General features: G+C 49.8%; 1 protein-coding gene and 1 pseudogene across 2 annotated transcripts; both read right to left on the bottom strand.

Annotated features, from left to right (window-relative positions):
* Window positions 1-17: 17 nt before the first annotated feature.
* LOC309797433 (dipeptidase 2-like) lies at window positions 18-11,946 on the bottom strand (annotated as a pseudogene). Its single transcript has 10 exons — window positions 11,822-11,946; window positions 11,534-11,717; window positions 11,038-11,207; window positions 10,657-10,776; window positions 10,292-10,433; window positions 9,921-9,990; window positions 9,624-9,800; window positions 9,164-9,244; window positions 4,261-4,283; window positions 18-180 (listed from the first exon to the last, which is right to left on the bottom strand). The product of its transcript is annotated as a dipeptidase 2-like (transcript).
* Window positions 11,947-12,070: 124 nt separating this feature from the next.
* LOC309797432 (dipeptidase 2-like) lies at window positions 12,071-23,253 on the bottom strand (the record flags this gene model as incomplete). The annotated part of the gene is made up of 8 exons (XM_082645972.1): window positions 12,071-12,233; window positions 16,318-16,340; window positions 21,166-21,300; window positions 21,680-21,856; window positions 21,977-22,046; window positions 22,348-22,489; window positions 22,713-22,832; window positions 23,094-23,253. 8 exons carry the CDS (start codon window positions 23,251-23,253, stop codon window positions 12,071-12,073), a joined length of 990 nt encoding a protein of 329 aa, XP_082502098.1.
* Window positions 23,254-24,117: the final 864 nt, after the last annotated feature.

Here is a 24,117-nt window from a genome sequence, read left to right as displayed (position 1 = left end):
CTCTCAGAGGGCCACCTTCAGCCCGAGGCCTCCCGGGAGCACACCTCATCCCCATCTGCCTGCAGCCGGCCCCGCCCACCCTGAGGGCTGCGTGCCAGTGCCTCTGTGGCCACAAGTGCTCTGGGCTCCCGGTTTCCCGGGACTGGGCCATGAGGGCTTGTGTGGGGGAAGAGATAGTTTCTGGAAATGGGGGGGTGGGGGGTAACCATGTGAGCTCTGGTTTCAGGAAGGGGTCCTCTGCCCCCGACCTTCTCTCTCCACCTACTTGACTCCCCAACCTGCATGACCATTCTCTGGGGACTTCAACTAGCGCCTGGGAACTATCAGGAACCTCCCCCACTTCTGTCAGCCAGCCTCAGGAAAGAGCGCCCTCAGGAGTCGCTACACCTCCCCAGGGCCTGAATAGAGGGACTTTGGGGATGTGAACTGAACGACCTTCTGGGGAGAGTCAGCGACCCTTTTACTCAACAGAGCAGGAAGCCAGTCAGCAGGCTATTTGAGTGGAAGGAAATGAAGTGATTTCCATGGCAGCAGAGTCCCCACCGCAGCAATCTTCCTCCCAGAGCTGCTGGCTGACCTTCTGGCCAGGATCCCTCCTACCTCAGCGTGGAAGGCCCGGCCTCGTGGAGAAGTATAGGTTCTGAGGAAAGACCTGGCACCTGGGTTCTGCTGCTACACTTGCCTTATCTCGTGGCCCTTGTGGCTCTAGCTTTCCCAGAAACCTCAAGGGCTTAAGTGCCTGTGCTTACTCAGAGGCTGCACGCCATTCCCCATTGCCAGCCTCAGGCCCTCCCCCTAGCTGCCTCCTCTAGAGACCCCCTCTCCTCAACACACACACACACACACACACACACACACACACACACTCTCTCTCTCTCTCTCTCTCTCTCTCTCTCTCTCTCTCTCTCTCTCTGGGTATGTGCCTTCTCACAGAAGCTCAACCACAGAGATGCTTTAGGGACTGTGCCCAAACTCCTTCATCCCCAGCCTCTCAAGTTTTTGCTGTGATCCCTGGCACCCCCTGGAGCTGTTCCACCTTTGGAACCTTTCCCAGGTGGCAGGAGTGCCTAGCACAGGGGTAGTGACCTAAGTCTGAGCACTGGCGACCCTAGAAATGTGTTACACACAAACATTTTATTGAGCAGTAAGGGACCCCACTGGGGACAGAAAGGGCTGGCAGTAAAGGAGCATGTGAACCTCGGGGCAGGGTGCATGCTGCTTGACTCTCCATCCTGTTCTTGCTTCAGGGAGCAGGTCCACCATGCTCCAATCGCCGGTTTTTGGGTCTGGAGCAGCCCAGCTCTTCGTCCGAACTTTCTGAAGAGTGCTTTCGTTTGGGCGCACGTCTGGGGACTGGCTTCACTGCTTCCACCTTTGCTGGTGGGGCCAAAGGAACATCCCCGTAGGCCCGGTAGCCACCAACCAGGCAGTATGTCTCCCCATGCCAGCCCAACTGCGTTTCTCCACACCCTCGGTAGAGGACATGGTAGTGCCCGGGTGTGGGAGGACAAACGGGAGCCACTGCTGCTGCAAAGAAAATCAGAACTGATCAGTCACTTGTGCTGTGCACAGTCTCCTGCCACAATTTCCCCCTCTCATGTCTCTCCCAGTTTCTGGCTGAAGACCTTTAATCTACTTGACATCCAAAACACAGCCTTGGCCCATCACCTCTATGAGTCCCTAGAGAAGGGACACTGGCTGCAAAAGCAATCCCTAGCGCCTACGGCTGCAGCAGATGAGGAAGTCTCTTCACCGTTTCCAGGGAAAACAGTAGAACCCGAAAGAAATTGCACTCATGATCCTCTCCATCTCTCCCTTCCACAACAGAGAAAACATTTCTTGCAGTCTGTCACTTCTGAGGCTTTAATGGAAATGTCTTTCAAGTTTTGGAAAGAAATAATCTAATACAAATTTGTTAAGAACCCCTCTCACCTTGGCAACCCCTCTTGGGCCCCAGTTATACCGCCTGTTTCAACCACACTGAACTCTAGCCCTCTGGTACTTTTATCTAGATTAGAACAAGGCTAAATACTGAGGCAGAGTGATCAGGAGACTCAGAACCGGGGTCTGGGTACCAAGTCTAGGCTCACATCAACGCAGCCTCCTGGGACACCATCTCCTCAGCCCTCCCGTCTCATTAGCACTTCATCACCCCCCCCTTCATTCTTCCGGTCTTCCCATCAATATGGCACCACCCTGTCCCCGAGTACTCAGCAACTCAGTATGGGATGTGTCTGAGAGGACCGATAGAGATGTCTGCATGACAGCACAGAGGTGCCTGGGTTTGAAGGTGTGCTTCTAATTGTGGCCCTGTTCCTCAAACTGCTCCATTTACCGTTTGCCAACAAAAATGCACTTGTCTTTTGCTAAGAGGCCATTCAGGAAAGGGCCTGAATGGAAGCATCCTGTAGCCCAAAGGGGAAGGCTACATTATAAAGCTTAGAACCGTCCTGCACACTTGTCCAGGGATGACCTTTCACTTGTCCTCAGCAGTGAGCCCTGTGGGTCCCTGAAGGTGTCCCAGGTCACTGGTATTACTTACATGTGGGAGTGTGCTCAGTTGTACATAGTTGGCAGGCCCCACAAAAACATGTGCCAGCCAGGTGAGGTGGATTGTATCCCATACCTCCTGTGGAGGTGGCCGGTCTGGGTGTACCTGCTGCACTGCCCAGCCAGGGAACAGAGCATAGGGTTGAGTATATATAGCCTATGAAGTCAGACATTGTCTCTGATAGTCAGAGAAACTTCCCTACCAGTCCTCCACCAGATACGAATCTGTTTGGTTGTCAGTTACCATGGAATCTGTTACCGTGGAATCTGTGAGAAGGCCTGTGAGGGCATCACTACCCAGTGAGGTCATATATGGAACCTGTGACTTGAGGGGCAGGCTTCAGGAGGAGGGGCAGTTTTTTGGAGGAGAACAGGGTAGAGGCAGAGGTACTCTGCCTGGCCCCTCACAGCTGGGCCTCCCCACCAATGCCGTAGTCTAGTAGACACCCCAGGTGGGGCGTGCTGGTGGTCTGGCACAGCCCCAGGGGCCACAGGAGGGCAAGAGAGACCCACATTCTGTGATTGGCTTGAGAGGCAAGATTAAGGTAAGAGACAGCTAGGTTGTATGGCACTTAGCCTAAGAGGCAGAGATTTGTGTGGACAGGGGAATCAGGGAAGGCTCCTTTGCAGTGGGCCTGAAGGACAAGTGAGATTTGGACCCATGGGGAAGAGAGGGAAGACATTCCAGTTTGGAAGAATAAAAGCAAAGACACACTCTTCTCGACCTTGTCCTGCCCCCAATATAAATTCATCGCACCCTGAAATTTTTACAACTGAGGACTTAAAGAAACCAAGAGGTTAAGGGGCCTTCGCAGTGGTACACAGGTAGTGGAGAGGTGTTCTGCTCAATGGTTAGGTTCATGTCGGGGCTCCGGGTTTACAGCTGATAGGAATATGAGGACAAGCTCCTGCCATTTCAAACATTTCCAAGTGATACTGAGAGAGATGTTAAAGGTGCAAAATGCGGGTGCTGAATGACCTCACAAAGTGGGAATGGTGGGCCCATTTGAACATGAAATTGAAAACAAATTCATGACAAAAGGACATAATACAAAATGACAACATAATCACTCCAGGCCCCTCTCCCCTAGAAGTAAAAGTCATTAGAATCCTCTGTCTCTCCACCATGAAAGGATGAGATAAAGACTCAGCAGCAGCCCCCGTGAGAAACATGGTCAACAGTGTGAAGAGGTGTTACTCAGACGATTTGGTCCGCCTCAGAGAAGGAAAGAGACAACTCTGCCCTTAGCCTGATCAGGCCCACAGGAAGCAAGCACATTTGGGGCAGCCTCTGATAGTGTGGCAATGAGAGAGAACCTTCTTTAGGAGGGGGACTCCCTGTTGCCCGACCCCCACCCTGAAAAAGCAAAGATGGGACATTCGTTTAATGGGGCTGTTGCAGAGGCGTTGTTCCCAGGAGGTAGAGACTGCTTCGACTACCATTTTAGAGGTTGGGCCACCGTGGTTGAGAAGCACAGCACCTTCTCTTCCTAAACTGCTTGAATCAGCGGGTACACGTTAGGACAGACAAAGTCAGGCCTCATTGGAGCGGACTGCCTTTGGGAGTGGTAGAATGTAAACTGTGAAAGGGAATGCTCTGGAGGAGGTTTGTCATGGCAGGTGGGCCAGCATGAGACCATTCAGATTCTCCACGGCTCCAGAGATTACTTGACTGGGAGCATCCCTGTGATGTGGCGGGGGGACTCCTACCTTAACAGGACCTGGCTGGGCATCTGGGGAAGGCGGAATAAACGGTTTATTAACTTACGAGAGCGAGAGACTCACAAAAGCACCGAGAAAGACTTGTACCTGGATTCTTGAGCCAACCCTAAGAAAACTTATCTAGATCTGGAGTAGGGCTCGGGAGGCTGCACTTTTAAGCTTCCTGGGCAGTCCCACCACAGTGGTCCATGGATAGAGTGACCAAATTATTGTGAGTTCTTGGTTGCTTTGGGGAGTCAAAGTGGGCAATATTAAAAACTGCAGCAGGCATACGTATAAACAGGGAATATTCAAGGCAAACAGAGGTGTATAGTTATTCTGTGCATGAATCAGGTTTGGGAAAAGCTAGCCTGGTGGTTAAAGAACACAACCCTTATGACAGACAGACCAGATTCTGTCCTACTTACTTGTGTGATTTTTGACCAAGTTCTTTTATCCTTCTGACTGTTTCTTCATATGGAAAAGAGCGATGGCTGTACATTTAGCACAATATTCTCTTTTGGCAAAAGTTGCTCTGGGTCCATTTGTGTTCTCCGCAACTGAATCCTTTCCAGTGTGCAAGCATTTTTAAGTTGTTTGGTGAAGTATTACATTGGACTTTCAACTGTTCATTACTTTGGGCAAAGCTTATGTAGTGCTGCAGAGACTAGAACCCATGCAGAGGTAGTGAGAGGATGTTATAAGCTTATTCTGCCGGTTGATACAAAAGTTTAACCTTTTCTCCTCTTCCTCCACCTGCCGCCAAGACATGAGAAAGAAGGCAGAGCCTGGAAATGCACACCAGGCAATACTTCTGTGTCAGTTTGCCTTTTATTCCTCTGCCAGTACTTCCCAGAGAGATTTCACCAAAAGTGCCTAAGCTTGCCATGGCCATTGTTGTGAAGGAAGTTTCTCTCTATTGCTAGTCACATCCCCTTTTCCTTCTCCTGGGGACTTAATGGATGTTTGGGGGCAGGAACTAAAATTTAAACTAAAAGGTAAAAAACAAAAAAACAAAAAACAAAACAAAAGAAAAAACAAGTGTTCTTTTTGTAACATCTTTATTGGAGTATAATGGCTTTACAATGGTGTGTTAGTTTCTGCTTTATACCAAAGTGAATCAGTTATACATAAGTTCCTATATCTTTCCCTCTTGCATCTCCCTCACTCCCACCCTCCCTATCCCACCCCTCTAGGTGGTCACAAAGCACCGAGCTGATCTCTCTGTGCTATGCGGCTGCTTCCCACTAGCTATCCATTTTACGTTTGGTAGTGTACATATGTCCATGCCACTCTCTCACTTTGTCATGGCTTACCCTTCGCCCTCCCCATATCCCCAAGTCCATTCTCTAGTAGGTCTGTGTCTTTATTCCTGTCTTACCCCTAGGTTCTTCATGACATTTTTTTTCTTAAATTCCATATATATATATGTGTTAGCATACGGTATTTGTCTTTGTCTTTCTGACTTCCTTCACTCTGTATGACAGACTCTAGGTCCATCCGCCTCATTACAAATAGCTCAATTTCGTTTCTTTTTATGGCTGAGTAATATTCCACTGAATATGTGTGTCACATCTTCTTTATCCATTCATCTGACGATGGACACTGAGGTTGTTTCCATCTCCTGGCTATTGTAAATAGAGCTGCAATGAACATTTTGGTACATGACTCCTTTTGAATTCTGGTTTTCTCAGGGTATAGGCCCAGTAGTGGGATTGCTGGGTCATATGGTAGTTCTATTTGTAGTTTTTTTAAGGAACCTCCATACTGCTCTCCCTAGTGGCTGTACCAATTTCCACTCCCACCAACAGTGTAGGAGCGTTCCGTTTTCTCCACATCCTCTCCAGCATTTATTGTTTGTAGATTTTTTGATGATGGCCATTCTGACCGGTGTGAGGTGATACCTCCTTGTAGTGTTGATTTGCATTTCTCTCATAATTCGTGATGTTGAGCATCTTTTCACGTGTTTGTTGGCCATCTTTGGAGAAATGTCTGTTTAGGTCTTCCGTCCATTGTTTCATTGGGTTGTTTTTTTTGATATTGATCTGCATGAGTTGCTTATATAGTTTACAAATTTATTTATGTTTATATTTTTTGGAGATGAATCCCTTGTCAGTTGCTTCGTTTGCAACTATTTTCTCCCATTCTGAGGGTTGTCAGAGTCCAGAGTCTTGAGTGTTCCCCCAGTATCCAACTTGGACAAGTGTACAAATAGTGGTGGTCTAAATGATGTAGAGAGATGAATAGTGGAAGTTAAGTATTGAAGGTAAAATTAATCGTTCAGTAACATCACATAATTAATTTTAAGTGTCCATGTTATACTTGGGCAGAGTTGTTCAGTTGGCAATTAGTTAAGTTTGTAAGAGACTCAGGAGAGAGAGATGTAAGTTTTAGGTCAAGATCTGTGATATATATGGTGGCTGGAATCACAAGAGTAGATGAGACCATCTATCAAGGGCAGAAGAGAGCTTCTGAGAAATACACATCTCTTGGCAGAGGGCAGAGTGAGAGTGCCCAGTGAAAGAGATAAGGATGTCCAGAGGCAGGAGGAAGAAGTAGCAGGTTAAGATGCTACTGTTGTGAAGGTGAAAGATTTTTCTGAGATGCCAAGTTTGATCAACAAAATCAACTATTGCTGAAAGGTGACAGAATGACCAAACAATATTCACTCAGTTTAATCACAAACTAAATGTTGGTGAATGCAATTCCAGTGCAGATAAGTAAGAAGAAAAGAGCAAAATTGTGTGAGTCACGAGGTACATAAAGATAAGAAAATACAGACAATGAGAATAAATACAAGTTTTGATAAACTGCACTGTGAAATTAGGAAGAGAGAAAAGGTAACTAGAGAATTACTTGGCATCAAGCAAGAGTAATTTTTAATGGGAGGGAGGCAGCTTTTTAATGGGAGGGGGCCAAAATACAATCGCTAAAGAGGAAAACCTTAACAATACCAATGAGGTGGGAAAATGAATGGAAGATACTGAGGAAGTGAGACTAGGTATTTATACACTATGTCGAAAAGCTCTTCTTGGACGTAAAGAGAAGAAGGTAGTTTGGGGTGTTTTTGCTTTATAGTCTGTGTTTTCTCTGTGAAATAAAAGTTTGATGGGAGGTGATGTCACCTCGAGATAGCACTCATCAAATATCCTATGTGCTTATCTACATTTTTCATCCTCCTTTGTAGTTCAACTGTTTTCCTTTGATTCGTTGTGGCCAGTGGCAAAGAAGCAGAATCAAGTGTATCACTTCTGAGCTGAGGTCATTAGGAGCCAGTGTCCCTCTTGTCTGGTCCTCTGCTATTGTGACATGGGAGGTCAAATAGTCCAGATGAGGTGGCTGCAAGATGGATCAGGACCATGTGATCTGTAAGGGCTTTACTCAGTAGAGAAATAACGTACTCGTATTTTCCACTGAGATTCCTGTGTTCAATAGATCTGCCTGTGAGAGCTCAGAGAGCATAGCGAAGGCTGAAATGACAAAGAGGGAGAGATGTTGGTAACAGATGGAAGGCGCCTGGCAGATAATATATTAAATGGTAAACAAAGCTGCTGGAGTAAGAGAGAGAGTATATAAGAGATGAGAAGAAGGCCAACTGTATGTAGTATCTGACGCTAAGGAGTGAGGAGAGAAACAACTGAAAACTAAAAATAAAAAGAATGATCAGAAAGAAGCTAGGTGGTATGCCAACAGAAATCATAAGATTGCTATAAAACATAAAGGAAGGTAGTTTTAAAAGAAGCACCATCTAATGGAGTCAGTTGTTTCCCAAAGGCAAAATGCTATGGGAACTGAAAATAAAGCATCTGATTGGATGGCTAAACTTTTATGAACAAAAGTGGAACCACTTCAGGAAAGTCATGGGAGAAGACGCTGTGTTACAGTGGGGAGAGTAATCAATATATTGTGAGGAAAGGTGCCTTCATTTGCAAGAAATGCCAATTAAGAAGTGAAGACAGCATTTAAAGGGAAGGGATAATGTAAGAAAATTAAAAAAAAAATTTAAGGAAACTTGAATAACTCGTAGACAAAGAGGGAGGTATTAGTGAAAGACTGAAAATCAGAGAAAGCTATCTTAAGTTGTTGTTATGGACTGAATTGTGTCCCCCGAAAAATTATATGTTGAAGCCCCTCCTAAGTTGACTGTAGAAGATAGGAGATAGGTCCTTTAGGGAGGTAACTGAAGTTAACTGAAGTCATAAGGGTGAGGTAATAATCTGACAGGGACTGATGGTGTCCTTATAAGAAGGGGAATAGATTCCAGAGATCTCTCTCCCTCTGCTCGTAGAGGAAAGGCCGTGTGAGGACACTGCAAGAAGACAGCCGTCAGCAAGCCAGGAAGATTGTTCTCACCAGAAACCAATTCTTATGGTATTCAGTACCTTAATCTTGGACTTCCACCCTCCAGAACTGTGAGAAAATAAATTTCTGCTGTGGAAGTCGTTCAGTCTATAGTATTTCACTATAACAGCCCAACCAGACTAATACAGACCTTTATGTACACTGCAATATACAGAAGCTAAACAGTGATTGTGAGCCTGAGATTACATCTTGAACAGAAGTGTAATGACGCTTGTGGTACTCACAACTTCACGAATTTTGTCAGAAAGATGTGAAAAAAAGTCAGTCAACCAACGGTTCTGATAGTGGATATTTTCTTTATGTGTTTGACATAAAGCAGTGTCTGACAGCCTCCCTGATACCCATCCGTATCGCAGTTTTGATTCTGTGGCTCCAGTTCCACATGGCACCAAGGTGCTGTGTACTGTCCATTCTTGGGTTTTTGGGTGCTGTACCTATTGCCAATAGGTGGGTCAAACCACTGGGGCTCTTCTGAAGTCCTCCCTAAATTTGGACCCAGCTTCAGCTCCAAATCCGAGTTTTCAGAGAGCCCAGGGTGAGGCTCGCCTGCCACAGTAGACACGTTGGCTAACGGGTTGCACTGCAGCACCCACTCGGACAAGGGCACCATCACGATGCCACCGTTCTTCTTCTGTAGGGGCGGACCCGTGGCCAGTCAGCTTGGCCCCCAGCACAGCCAGCTGCCTGTTCACTCTCTCGGCCCCTGTGAGGAAGGTGTTCAGCCCTGGCTGTGAGGTCAGAGTCATCTCCTCTCTGGGTTTGTGTGAATGGAGGAGCCGCAGCCCTGGTCTGGGTGGTGTGTTGGCCCTGGGTTTCCGGGTTTGGAGGAGTATCTTACCACCTAGACCCCCACCTAGGGCTGAAGAGTTCAGGGGCTGTGGACCGTGGGTTTTGGGGGCAGAAGATATTTAACCTGGCGTTTGAGGAAATGGAGGGAGAAGAGGCTCAGGTTCAAGGGCTCCTGGTTTGAATCTCTTGCTTTAGGTTTGAGGGCCAGGGCAGTCTCTCACCAGAAGCTGCAGGATATCATCAGGAACATTGCGAGTGTTCTTGCACATACCCCGGGCAGCTGAGTGGGAGAAGATGACAGGTGCCTGTGACACTTGTAGGGCTCGCCGTGCCGCAGCATCCGAGACATGGGCCAAGTCCACCATCATGCCCAGGCGGTTCATTTCTGCCACCACCTTCTGCAGGGACAGGATGGGGAGAGGGCATGAGGGCTGCATTTATCTTGTGTGTATTTATCTGTAGGGAACAGGCAGGGCTGTACATTCATGTGGGGCAGGGTATGGAAGCCGGGTCCTTACCTCGCCAAAGCTGGTGAGCCGACTGACATTGCTGTAGAAGGGGTGGATACCCTTTGCTGAGCTCTGTGCTCTGCAGGATGGCCAGGAGGCAGTCTGACTGGTGGCCATGACTTGGCTACAAGAGCGTAGAAAGAGGTTGTGTCGAACCGTCTACACCTGCAACTCCCTGATGCAAGAGGAGGGACCCAAACTGGGCTGTGCCTGGCAGTAGGAGGGCCCTTCTGGGGATTCAGTCTTGTTCTGCAAACCTCCATTCCCCTCCCAACCCCAGGTTCAGGGCTGGATCCCAGGGATAAACTTGCTTTGGGCCCCAGCGTGATCTTGGGCAGATCCCTGCCTCACTGGGCCCTTACCATCTGCACTGTGCTCACCAGGGCGTGTTGCAGGTGTGGGTGAGTGTCACGTAGCGCACACCCAGCGCATAGAAGGTACGCAAGATGGAGAGGCTCCTGTCCAGTGAGTGGCCGCCCTCCACACCAATGAGGCTAGCCAACTTCCGGGTATTGTTGAGAGCTGGGGGCAGGTAGGTCAGATGATCATTTTCAGAGGCAGGGGTAGCTAACTGAAGTCCCTAACACCTACCACGACCAGTCTCTTTACCATTTTGTTTTGTTTTTTTGGCCGTGCCACGCAGCATGAGGGCTCTTAGTTCCCCCACCGGGGATCCAACCCGAGGCCCCTGCAGTGGAAGCGTGGAGTCTTCACCTCTGGACTACCAGGGAAGTCCCCCGGCTACCTTTAACTGAGGTCACAAGCTCCAGCTCAGAATAGGAGGCACACATGGGGCAGATGAGGTGAACTTGCTCCAGGGTGAGGCGCACAGCATCGCGTTCGTGGGTCCGGCATGGGACGCAGGCTCACCAGAACTGAGGGAAGGCAAGGGCTTAGTTTGGGCTTTGGAGCTCCTTGGGCTTCTCATAGCCTCCTCAGCTGGCACAACACTCAGTGTGCCCAGAAGTCCCATGTAATGCGTTGCTTTTCCTGTGGTACATGGATGCCCGTCAGGTTGGCTCACTGTGACCCCTGTTCCCCCAGCATCCATGGCATGGCACTTTCTAGGTCACTATGGTAACTTAGTTCCAATGTGACTAACCTGTGGTCTCTGAGGCCCCCAAACTGCCCCACATTCCCCAGCAGCCATGGTGGCACCTTGTGTGTCCCTGGGCACCCACGAGATCATTTTTCAGCCTGTCCACGCTGGTCTGGCCATGGCTGAAATTGCGCAGATTAACATCCTGTAGCCCGTGGTGGTAAAACTGCCTCAGGACCAGGGGCATGTCGTTGTGGCTGGAGGGAGGTCAAGGCAAATAGGTGGGCTCCTTAGGTCTTGGGATGAGGCAGGACACATTGCCTGGCCTGGGCCAGCCTGTGGGTCCCCCACCTCCCACTGTCACACAGACTATACTAGGAGCAGCTGAGGCCTGGGCTGAGGGGTTCCCACCAGGGAGGGGATGACAGAGAAGGGGAAGGGCATCCATAGATGATGGAGAGGACATCCAGGGGTGGTGGGAGGGAGCCTCCCCACTAGCTCTGCATGCTCCGGACCTCCTGCCCTGCCCGGGGCCAGGCTAGGCCCCCAGCGGCCCCCAGCAGCCGGCACACACTGCAGCCACCCGTCCACAAGCGGGAAGTCCCGCATCAGGGCCCGCGTGCGCTCCCGCGGACTTGGGGTTCTGGAGGTGCCCGGCGTGGTCTTCACGGGTAACCGGCCGCAGCAGCAGACCCAGCAGGAGCAGCAGACACAGCAGAGGCCGCTGGCTGAGTGCGCGGGGACCATCGAGGCGGGCAGAGGCGGGTCTGAGAGGGGCGGGCAGTGGGGTTCTGCCTGTCGACACAGGGCACCCAGCGTCGCGGCCTCGCGAGGGGGGCGGTTTGAGGGAGGGGATACAGAGTCTCAGGACCCTCGCAGAGAGCCGCGATCCGGCAAGCCCAGAAGCCACAGGGCAGCAGTGCCCTCCCGCCCCCTGCTCACAGGCAGCTCCTGCGGGCTAAGCTGGCCTCTGCGGAGAGCCCACTCGCCTCCCATCGTGGGTTCCCTCCACCCCTGCCCCTCTTCCCACTCCCACTGCTCCGAGGGGGCGCCCTAGGTTGCTCTCCCCGGCCTGTAACCTTCCTGTCCAAGCTGGGGTGCTTCTCTCAGAGGGCCACCTTCAGCCCGAGGCCTCCCGGGAGCACACCTCATCCCCATCTGCCTGCAGCCGGCCCCGCCCACCCTGAGGGCTGCGTTCCAGTGCCTCTGTGGCCACAAGTGCTCTGGGCTCCCGGTTTCCCGGGACTGGGCCATGAGGGCTTGTGTGGGGGAAGAGATAGTTTCTGGAAATGGGGGGGTGGGGGGTAACCATGTGAGCTCTGGTTTCAGGAAGGGGTCCTCTGCCCCCGACCTTCTCTCTCCACCTACTTGACTCCCCAACCTGCATGACCATTCTCTGGGGACTTCAACTAGCGCCTGGGAACTATCAGGAACCTCCCCCACTTCTGTCAGCCAGCCTCAGGAAAGAGCGCCCTCAGGAGTCGCTACACCTCCCCAGGGCCTGAATAGAGGGACTTTGGGGATGTGAACTGAACGACCTTCTGGGGAGAGTCAGCGACCCTTTTACTCAACAGAGCAGGAAGCCAGTCAGCAGGCTATTTGAGTGGAAGGAAATGAAGTGATTTCCATGGCAGCAGAGTCCCCACCGCAGCAATCTTCCTCCCAGAGCTGCTGGCTGACCTTCTGGCCAGGATCCCTCCTACCTCAGCGTGGAAGGCCCGGCCTCGTGGAGAAGTATAGGTTCTGAGGAAAGACCTGGCACCTGGGTTCTGCTGCTACACTTGCCTTATCTCGTGGCCCTTGTGGCTCTAGCTTTCCCAGAAACCTCAAGGGCTTAAGTGCCTGTGCTTACTCAGAGGCTGCACGCCATTCCCCATTGCCAGCCTCAGGCCCTCCCCCTAGCTGCCTCCTCTAGAGACCCCCTCTCCTCAACACACACACACACACACACACACACACACACACACACACACACTCTCTCTCTCTCTCTCTCTCTCTCTCTCTCTCTCTCTCTCTCTCTGGGGATGTGCCTTCTCACAGAAGCTCAACCACAGAGATGCTTTAGGGACTGTGCCCAAACTCCTTCATCCCCAGCCTCTCAAGTTTTTGCTGTGATCCCTGGCACCCCCTGGAGCTGTTCCACCTTTGGAACCTTTCCCAGGTGGCAGGAGTGCCTAGCACAGGGGTAGTGACCTAAGTCTGAGCACTGGCGACCCTAGAAATGTGTTACACACAAACATTTTATTGAGCAGTAAGGGACCCCACTGGGGACAGAAAGGGCTGGCAGTAAAGGAGCATGTGAACCTCGGGGCAGGGTGCATGCTGCTTGACTCTCCATCCTGTTCTTGCTTCAGGGAGCAGGTCCACCATGCTCCAATCGCCGGTTTTTGGGTCTGGAGCAGCCCAGCTCTTCGTCCGAACTTTCTGAAGAGTGCTTTCGTTTGGGCGCACGTCTGGGGACTGGCTTCACTGCTTCCACCTTTGCTGGTGGGGCCAAAGGAACATCCCCGTAGGCCCGGTAGCCACCAACCAGGCAGTATGTCTCCCCATGCCAGCCCAACTGCGTTTCTCCACACCCTCGGTAGAGGACATGGTAGTGCCCGGGTGTGGGAGGACAAACGGGAGCCACTGCTGCTGCAAAGAAAATCAGAACTGATCAGTCACTTGTGCTGTGCACAGTCTCCTGCCACAATTTCCCCCTCTCATGTCTCTCCCAGTTTCTGGCTGAAGACCTTTAATCTACTTGACATCCAAAACACAGCCTTGGCCCATCACCTCTATGAGTCCCTAGAGAAGGGACACTGGCTGCAAAAGCAATCCCTAGCGCCTACGGCTGCAGCAGATGAGGAAGTCTCTTCACCGTTTCCAGGGAAAACAGTAGAACCCGAAAGAAATTGCACTCATGATCCTCTCCATCTCTCCCTTCCACAACAGAGAAAACATTTCTTGCAGTCTGTCACTTCTGAGGCTTTAATGGAAATGTCTTTCAAGTTTTGGAAAGAAATAATCTAATACAAATTTGTTAAGAACCCCTCTCACCTTGGCAACCCCTCTTGGGCCCCAGTTATACCGCCTGTTTCAACCACACTGAACTCTAGCCCTCTGGTACTTTTATCTAGATTAGAACAAGGCTGAATACTGAGGCAGAGTGATCAGGAGACTCAGAACCGGGGTCTGGGTACCAAGTCTAGGCTCACATCAACGCAGCCTCCTGGGACACCATCTCCTCAGCCCTCCCGTCTCATTAGCACTTCATCACCCCCCCCTTCATTCTTCCGGTCTTCCCATCAATATGGCACCACCCTGTCCCCGAGTACTCAGCAACTCAGTATGGGATGTGTCTGAGAGGACCGATAGAGATGTCTGCATGACAGCACAGAGGTGCCTGGGTTTGAAGGTGTGCTTCTAATTGTGGCCCTGTTCCTCAAACTGCTCCATTTACCGTTTGCCAACAAAAATGCACTTGTCTTTTGCTAAGAGGCCATTCAGGAAAGGGTCTGAATGGAAGCATCCTGTAGCCCAAAGGGGAAGGCTACATTATAAAGCTTAGAACCGTCCTGCACACTTGTCCAGGGATGACCTTTCACTTGTCCTCAGCAGTGAGCCCTGTGGGTCCCTGAAGGTGTCCCAGGTCACTGGTATTACTTACATGTGGGAGTGTGCTCAGTTGTACATAGTTGGCAGGCCCCACAAAAACATGTGCCAGCCAGGTGAGGTGGATTGTATCCCATACCTCCTGTGGAGGTGGCCGGTCTGGGTGTACCTGCTGCACTGCCCAGCCAGGGAACAGAGCACAGGGTTGAGTATATATAGCCTATGAAGTCAGACATTGTCTCTGATAGTCAGAGAAACTTCCCTACCAGTCCTCCACCAGATACGAATCTGTTTGGTTGTCAGTTACCATGGAATCTGTTACCGTGGAATCTGTGAGAAGGCCTGTGAGGGCATCACTACCCAGTGAGGTCATATATGGAACCTGTGACTTGAGGGGCAGGCTTCAGGAGGAGGGGCAGTTTTTTGGAGGAGAACAGGGTAGAGGCAGAGGTACTCTGCCTGGCCCCTCACAGCTGGGCCTCCCCACCAATGCCGTAGTCTAGTAGACACCCCAGGTGGGGCGTGCTGGTGGTCTGGCACAGCCCCAGGGGCCACAGGAGGGCAAGAGAGACCCACATTCTGTGATTGGCTTGAGAGGCAAGATTAAGGTAAGAGACAGCTAGGTTGTATGGCACTTAGCCTAAGAGGCAGAGATTTGTGTGGACAGGGGAATCAGGGAAGGCTCCTTTGCAGTGGGCCTGAAGGACAAGTGAGATTTGGACCCATGGGGAAGAGAGGGAAGACATTCCAGTTTGGAAGAATAAAAGCAAAGACACACTCTTCTCGACCTTGTCCTGCCCCCAATATAAATTCATCGCACCCTGAAATTTTTACAACTGAGGACTTAAAGAAACCAAGAGGTTAAGGGGCCTTCGCAGTGGTACACAGGTAGTGGAGAGGTGTTCTGCTCAATGGTTAGGTTCATGTCGGGGCTCCGGGTTTACAGCTGATAGGAATATGAGGACAAGCTCCTGCCATTTCAAACATTTCCAAGTGATACTGAGAGAGATGTTAAAGGTGCAAAATGCGGGTGCTGAATGACCTCACAAAGTGGGAATGGTGGGCCCATTTGAACATGAAATTGAAAACAAATTCATGACAAAAGGACATAATACAAAATGACAACATAATCACTCCAGGCCCCTCTCCCCTAGAAGTAAAAGTCATTAGAATCCTCTGTCTCTCCACCATGAAAGGATGAGATAAAGACTCAGCAGCAGCCCCCGTGAGAAACATGGTCAACAGTGTGAAGAGGTGTTACTCAGACGATTTGGTCCGCCTCAGAGAAGGAAAGAGACAACTCTGCCCTTAGCCTGATCAGGCCCACAGGAAGCAAGCACATTTGGGGCAGCCTCTGATAGTGTGGCAATGAGAGAGAACCTTCTTTAGGAGGGGGACTCCCTGTTGCCCGACCCCCACCCTGAAAAAGCAAAGATGGGACACTCGTTTAATGGGGCTGTTGCAGAGGCGTTGTTCCCAGGAGGTAGAGACTGCTTCGACTACCATTTTAGAGGTTGGGCCACCGTGGTTGAGAAGCACAGCACCTTCTCTTCCTAAACTGCTTGAATCAGCGGGTACACGTTAGGACAGACGAAGTCAGGCCTCATTGGAGCGGACTGCCTTTGGGAGTGGTAGAATGTAAACTGTGAAAGGGAATGCTCTGGAGGAGGTTTGTCATGGCAGGTGGGCCAGCATGAGACCATTCAGATTCTCCACGGCTCCAGAGATTACTTGACTGGGAGCATCCCTGTGATGTGGCGGGGGGACTCCTACCTTAACAGGACCTGGCTGGGCATCTGGGGAAGGCGGAATAAACGGTTTATTAACTTACGAGAGCGAGAGACTCACAAAAGCACCGAGAAAGACTTGTACCTGGATTCTTGAGCCAACCCTAAGAAAACTTATCTAGATCTGGAGTAGGGCTCGGGAGGCTGCACTTTTAAGCTTCCTGGGCAGTCCCACCACAGTGGTCCATGGATAGAGTGACCAAATTATTGTGAGTTCTTGGTTGCTTTGGGGAGTCAAAGTGGGCAATATTAAAAACTGCAGCAGGCATACGTATAAACAGGGAATATTCAAGGCAAACAGAGGTGTATAGTTATTCTGTGCATGAATCAGGTTTGGGAAGAGCTAGCCTGGTGGTTAAAGAACACAACCCTTATGACAGACAGACCAGATTCTGTCCTACTTACTTGTGTGATTTTTGACCAAGTTCTTTTATCCTTCTGACTGTTTCTTCATATGGAAAAGAGCGATGGCTGTACATTTAGCACAATATTCTCTTTTGGCAAAAGTTGCTCTGGGTCCATTTGTGTTCTCCGCAACTGAATCCTTTCCAGTGTGCAAGCATTTTTAAGTTGTTTGGTGAAGTATTACATTGGACTTTCAACTGTTCATTACTTTGGGCAAAGCTTATGTAGTGCTGCAGAGACTAGAACCCATGCAGAGGTAGTGAGAGGATGTTATAAGCTTATTCTGCCGGTTGATACAAAAGTTTAACCTTTTCTCCTCTTCCTCCACCTGCCGCCAAGACATGAGAAAGAAGGCAGAGCCTGGAAATGCACACCAGGCAATACTTCTGTGTCAGTTTGCCTTTTATTCCTCTGCCAGTACTTCCCAGAGAGATTTCACCAAAAGTGCCTAAGCTTGCCATGGCCATTGTTGTGAAGGAAGTTTCTCTCTATTGCTAGTCACATCCCCTTTTCCTTCTCCTGGGGACTTAATGGATGTTTGGGGGCAGGAACTAAAATTTAAACTAAAAGGTAAAAAACAAAAAAACAAAAAACAAAACAAAAGAAAAAACAAGTGTTCTTTTTGTAACATCTTTATTGGAGTATAATGGCTTTACAATGGTGTGTTAGTTTCTGCTTTATACCAAAGTGAATCAGTTATACATAAGTTCCTATATCTTTCCCTCTTGCATCTCCCTCACTCCCACCCTCCCTATCCCACCCCTCTAGGTGGTCACAAAGCACCGAGCTGATCTCTCTGTGCTATGCGGCTGCTTCCCACTAGCTATCCATTTTACGTTTGGTAGTGTATATATGTCCATGCCACTCTCTCACTTTGTCATGGCTTACCCTTCGCCCTCCCCATATCCCCAAGTCCATTCTCTAGTAGGTCTGTGTCTTTATTCCTGTCTTACCCCTAGGTTCTTCATGACATTTTTTTTCTTAAATTCCATATATATATGTGTGTTAGCATACGGTATTTGTCTTTGTCTTTCTGACTTCCTTCACTCTGTATGACAGACTCTAGGTCCATCCGCCTCATTACAAATAGCTCAATTTCGTTTCTTTTTATGGCTGAGTAATATTCCACTGAATATGTGTGTCACATCTTCTTTATCCATTCATCTGACGATGGACACTGAGGTTGTTTCCATCTCCTGGCTATTGTAAATAGAGCTGCAATGAACATTTTGGTACATGACTCCTTTTGAATTCTGGTTTTCTCAGGGTATAGGCCCAGTAGTGGGATTGCTGGGTCATATGGTAGTTCTATTTGTAGTTTTTTTAAGGAACCTCCATACTGCTCTCCCTAGTGGCTGTACCAATTTCCACTCCCACCAACAGTGTAGGAGCGTTCCGTTTTCTCCACATCCTCTCCAGCATTTATTGTTTGTAGATTTTTTGATGATGGCCATTCTGACCGGTGTGAGGTGATACCTCCTTGTAGTGTTGATTTGCATTTCTCTCATAATTCGTGATGTTGAGCATCTTTTCACGTGTTTGTTGGCCATCTTTGGAGAAATGTCTGTTTAGGTCTTCCGTCCATTGTTTCATTGGGTTGTTTTTTTTGATATTGATCTGCATGAGTTGCTTATATAGTTTACAAATTTATTTATGTTTATATTTTTTGGAGATGAATCCCTTGTCAGTTGCTTCGTTTGCAACTATTTTCTCCCATTCTGAGGGTTGTCAGAGTCCAGAGTCTTGAGTGTTCCCCCAGTATCCAACTTGGACAAGTGTACAAATAGTGGTGGTCTAAATGATGTAGAGAGATGAATAGTGGAAGTTAAGTATTGAAGGTAAAATTAATCGTTCAGTAACATCACATAATTAATTTTAAGTGTCCATGTTATACTTGGGCAGAGTTGTTCAGTTGGCAATTAGTTAAGTTTGTAAGAGACTCAGGAGAGAGAGATGTAAGTTTTAGGTCAAGATCTGTGATATATATGGTGGCTGGAATCACAAGAGTAGATGAGACCATCTATCAAGGGCAGAAGAGAGCTTCTGAGAAATACACATCTCTTGGCAGAGGGCAGAGTGAGAGTGCCCAGTGAAAGAGATAAGGATGTCCAGAGGCAGGAGGAAGAAGTAGCAGGTTAAGATGCTACTGTTGTGAAGGTGAAAGATTTTTCTGAGATGCCAAGTTTGATCAACAAAATCAACTATTGCTGAAAGGTGACAGAATGACCAAACAATATTCACTCAGTTTAATCACAAACTAAATGTTGGTGAATGCAATTCCAGTGCAGATAAGTAAGAAGAAAAGAGCAAAATTGTGTGAGTCATGAGGTACATAAAGATAAGAAAATACAGACAATGAGAATAAATACAAGTTTTGATAAACTGCACTGTGAAATTAGGAAGAGAGAAAAGGTAACTAGAGAATTACTTGGCATCAAGCAAGAGTAATTTTTAATGGGAGGGAGGCAGCTTTTTAATGGGAGGGGGCCAAAATACAATCGCTAAAGAGGAAAACCTTAACAATACCAATGAGGTGGGAAAATGAATGGAAGATACTGAGGAAGTGAGACTAGGTATTTATACACTATGTCGAAAAGCTCTTCTTGGACGTAAAGAGAAGAAGGTAGTTTGGGGTGTTTTTGCTTTATAGTCTGTGTTTTCTCTGTGAAATAAAAGTTTGATGGGAGGTGATGTCACCTCGAGATAGCACTCATCAAATATCCTATGTGCTTATCTACATTTTTCATCCTCCTTTGTAGTTCAACTGTTTTCCTTTGATTCGTTGTGGCCAGTGGCAAAGAAGCAGAATCAAGTGTATCACTTCTGAGCTGAGGTCATTAGGAGCCAGTGTCCCTCTTGTCTGGTCCTCTGCTATTGTGACATGGGAGGTCAAATAGTCCAGATGAGGTGGCTGCAAGATGGATCAGGACCATGTGATCTGTAAGGGCTTTACTCAGTAGAGAAATAACGTACTCGTATTTTCCACTGAGATTCCTGTGTTCAATAGATCTGCCTGTGAGAGCTCAGAGAGCATAGCGAAGGCTGAAATGACAAAGAGGGAGAGATGTTGGTAACAGATGGAAGGCGCCTGGCAGATAATATATTAAATGGTAAACAAAGCTGCTGGAGTAAGAGAGAGAGTATATAAGAGATGAGAAGAAGGCCAACTGTATGTAGTATCTGACGCTAAGGAGTGAGGAGAGAAACAACTGAAAACTAAAAATAAAAAGAATGATCAGAAAGAAGCTAGGTGGTATGCCAACAGAAATCATAAGATTGCTATAAAACATAAAGGAAGGTAGTTTTAAAAGAAGCACCATCTAATGGAGTCAGTTGTTTCCCAAAGGCAAAATGCTATGGGAACTGAAAATAAAGCATCTGACTGGATGGCTAAACTTTTATGAACAAAAGTGGAACCACTTCAGGAAAGTCATGGGAGAAGACGCTGTGTTACAGTGGGGAGAGTAATCAATATATTGTGAGGAAAGGTGCCTTCATTTGCAAGAAATGCCAATTAAGAAGTGAAGACAGCATTTAAAGGGAAGGGATAATGTAAGAAAATTAAAAAAAAAATTTAAGGAAACTTGAATAACTCGTAGACAAAGAGGGAGGTATTAGTGAAAGACTGAAAATCAGAGAAAGCTATCTTAAGTTGTTGTTATGGACTGAATTGTGTCCCCCGAAAAATTATATGTTGAAGCCCCTCCTAAGTTGACTGTAGAAGATAGGAGATAGGTCCTTTAGGGAGGTAACTGAAGTTAACTGAAGTCATAAGGGTGAGGTAATAATCTGACAGGGACTGATGGTGTCCTTATAAGAAGGGGAATAGATTCCAGAGATCTCTCTCCCTCTGCTCGTAGAGGAAAGGCCGTGTGAGGACACTGCAAGAAGACAGCCGTCAGCAAGCCAGGAAGATTGTTCTCACCAGAAACCAATTCTTATGGTATTCAGTACCTTAATCTTGGACTTCCACCCTCCAGAACTGTGAGAAAATAAATTTCTGCTGTGGAAGTCGTTCAGTCTATAGTATTTCACTATAACAGCCCAACCAGACTAATACAGACCTTTATGTACACTGCAATATACAGAAGCTAAACAGTGATTGTGAGCCTGAGATTACATCTTGAACAGAAGTGTAATGACGCTTGTGGTACTCACAACTTCACGAATTTTGTCAGAAAGATGTGAAAAAAAGTCAGTCAACCAACGGTTCTGATAGTGGATATTTTCTTTATGTGTTTGACATAAAGCAGTGTCTGACAGCCTCCCTGATACCCATCCGTATCGCAGTTTTGATTCTGTGGCTCCAGTTCCACATGGCACCAAGGTGCTGTGTACTGTCCATTCTTGGGTTTTTGGGTGCTGTACCTATTGCCAATAGGTGGGTCAAACCACTGGGGCTCTTCTGAAGTCCTCCCTAAATTTGGACCAGCTTCAGCTCCAAATCCGAGTTTTCAGAGAGCCCAGGGTGAGGCTCGCCTGCCACAGTAGACACGTTGGCTAACGGGTTGCACTGCAGCACCCACTCGGACAAGGGCACCATCACGATGCCACCGTTCTTCCTCTGCAGGGGCGGACCCGTGGACAGTCAGCTTGGCCCCCAGCACAGCCAGCTGCCTGTTCACTCTCTCGGCCCCTGTGAGGAAGGTGTTCAGCCCTGGCTTTGAGGTCAGAGTCATCTCCTCTCTGGGTTTGTGTGAATGGAGGAGCCACAGCCCTGGTCTGGGTGGTGTGTTGGCCCTGGGTTTCCGGGTTTGGAGGAGTATCTTACCACCTAGACCCCCACCTAGGGCTGAAGAGTTCAGGGGCTGTGGACCGTGGGTTTTGGGGGCAGAAGATATTTAACCTGGCGTTTGAGGAAATGGAGGGAGAAGAGGCTCAGGTTCAAGGGCTCCTGGTTTGAATCTCTTGCTTTAGGTTTGAGGGCCAGGGCAGTCTCTCACCAGAAGCTGCAGGATATCATCAGGAACATTGCGAGTGTTCTTGCACATACCCCGGGCAGCTGAGTGGGAGAAGATGACAGGTGCCTGTGACACTTGTAGGGCTCGCCGTGCCGCAGCATCCGAGACATGGGCCAAGTCCACCATCATGCCCAGGCGGTTCATTTCTGCCACCACCTTCTGCAGGGACAGGATGGGGAGAGGGCATGAGGGCTGCATTTATCTTGTGTGTATTTATCTGTAGGGAACAGGCAGGGCTGTACATTCATGTGGGGCAGGGTATGGAAGCCGGGTCCTTACCTCGCCAAAGCTGGTGAGCCGACTGACATTGCTGTAGAAGGGGTGGATACCCTTTGCTGAGCTCTGTGCCCTGCAGGATGGCCAGGAGGCAGTCTGACTGGTGGCCATGACTTGGCTACAAGAGCGTAGAAAGAGGTTGTGTCGAACCGTCTACACCTGCAACTCCCTGATGCAAGAGGAGGGACCCAAACTGGGCTGTGCCTGGCAGTAGGAGGGCCCTTCTGGGGATTCAGTCTTGTTCTGCAAACCTCCATTCCCCTCCCAACCCCAGGTTCAGGGCTGGATCCCAGGGATAAACTTGCTTTGGGCCCCAGCGTGATCTTGGGCAGATCCCTGCCTCACTGGGCCCTTACCATCTGCACTGTGCTCACCAGGGCGTGTTGCAGGTGTGGGTGAGTGTCACGTAGCGCACACCCAGCGCATAGAAGGTACGCAAGATGGAGAGGCTCCTGTCCAGTGAGTGGCCGCCCTCCACACCAATGAGGCTAGCCAACTTCCGGGTATTGTTGAGAGCTGGGGGCAGGTAGGTCAGATGATCATTTTCAGAGGCAGGGGTAGCTAACTGAAGTCCCTAACACCTACCACGACCAGTCTCTTTACCATTTTGTTTTGTTTTTTTGGCCGTGCCACGCAGCATGAGGGCTCTTAGTTCCCCCACCGGGGATCCAACCCGAGGCCCCTGCAGTGGAAGCGTGGAGTCTTCACCTCTGGACTACCAGGGAAGTCCCCCGGCTACCTTTAACTGAGGTCACAAGCTCCAGCTCAGAATAGGAGGCACACATGGGGCAGATGAGGTGAACTTGCTCCAGGGTGAGGCGCACAGCATCGCGTTCGTGGGTCCGGCATGGGACGTAGGCTCACCAGAACTGAGGGAAGGCAAGGGCTTAGTTTGGGCTTTGGAGCTCCTTGGGCTTCTCATAGCCTCCTCAGCTGGCACAACACTCAGTGTGCCCAGAAGTCCCATGTAATGCGTTGCTTTTTCTGTGGTACTTGGATGCCCGTCAGGTTGGCTCACTGTGACCCCTGTTCCCCCAGCATCCATGGCATGGCACTTTCTAGGTCACTATGGTAACTTAGTTCCAATGTGACTAACCTGTGGTCTCTGAGGCCCCCAAACTGCCCCACATTCCCCAGCAGCCATGGTGGCACCTTGTGTGTCCCTGGGCACCCACGAGATCATTTTTCAGCCTGTCCACGCTGGTCTGGCCATGGCTGAAATTGCGCAGATTAACATCCTGTAGCCCGTGGTGGTAAAACTGCCTCAGGACCAGGGGCATGTCGTTGTGGCTGGAGGGAGGTCAAGGCAAATAGGTGGGCTCCTTAGGTCTTGGGATGAGGCAGGACACATTGCCTGGCCTGGGCCAGCCTGTGGGTCCCCCACCTCCCACTGTCACACAGACTATACTAGGAGCAGCTGAGGCCTGGGCTGAGGGGTTCCCACCAGGGAGGGGATGACAGAGAAGGGGAAGGGCATCCATAGATGATGGAGAGGACATCCAGGGGTGGTGGGAGGGAGCCTCCCCACTAGCTCTGCATGCTCCGGACCTCCTGCCCTGCCCGGGGCCAGGCTAGGCCCCCAGCGGCCCCCAGCAGCCGGCACACACTGCAGCCACCCGTCCACAAGCGGGAAGTCCTGCATCAGGGCCCGCGTGCGCTCCCGCGGACTTGGGGTTCTGGAGGTGCCCGGCGTGGTCTTCACGGGTAACCGGCCGCAGCAGCAGACCCAGCAGGAGCAGCAGACACAGCAGAGGCCGCTGGCTGAGTGCGCGGGGACCATCGAGGCGGGCAGAGGCGGGTCTGAGAGGGGCGGGCAGTGGGGTTCTGCCTGTCGACACAGGGCACCCAGCGTCGCGGCCTCGCGAGGGGGGCGGTTTGAGGGAGGGGATACAGAGTCTCAGGACCCTCGCAGAGAGCCGCGATCCGGCAAGCCCAGAAGCCACAGGGCAGCAGTGCCCTCCCGCCCCCTGCTCACAGGCAGCTCCTGCGGGCTAAGCTGGCCTCTGCGGAGAGCCCACTCGCCTCCCATCGTGGGTTCCCTCCACCCCTGCCCCTCTTCCCACTCCCACTGCTCCGAGGGGGCGCCCTAGGTTGCTCTCCCCGGCCTGTAACCTTCCTGTCCAAGCTGGGGTGCTTCTCTCAGA

Source organism: Mesoplodon mirus (genome assembly GCF_964341445.2).
Source record: "Mesoplodon mirus genome assembly, contig: HAP1_SCAFFOLD_530, whole genome shotgun sequence".
Lineage (NCBI taxonomy): Eukaryota > Metazoa > Chordata > Mammalia > Artiodactyla > Ziphiidae > Mesoplodon > Mesoplodon mirus.
This window is presented reverse-complemented; position numbering and strand designations above follow the sequence as displayed.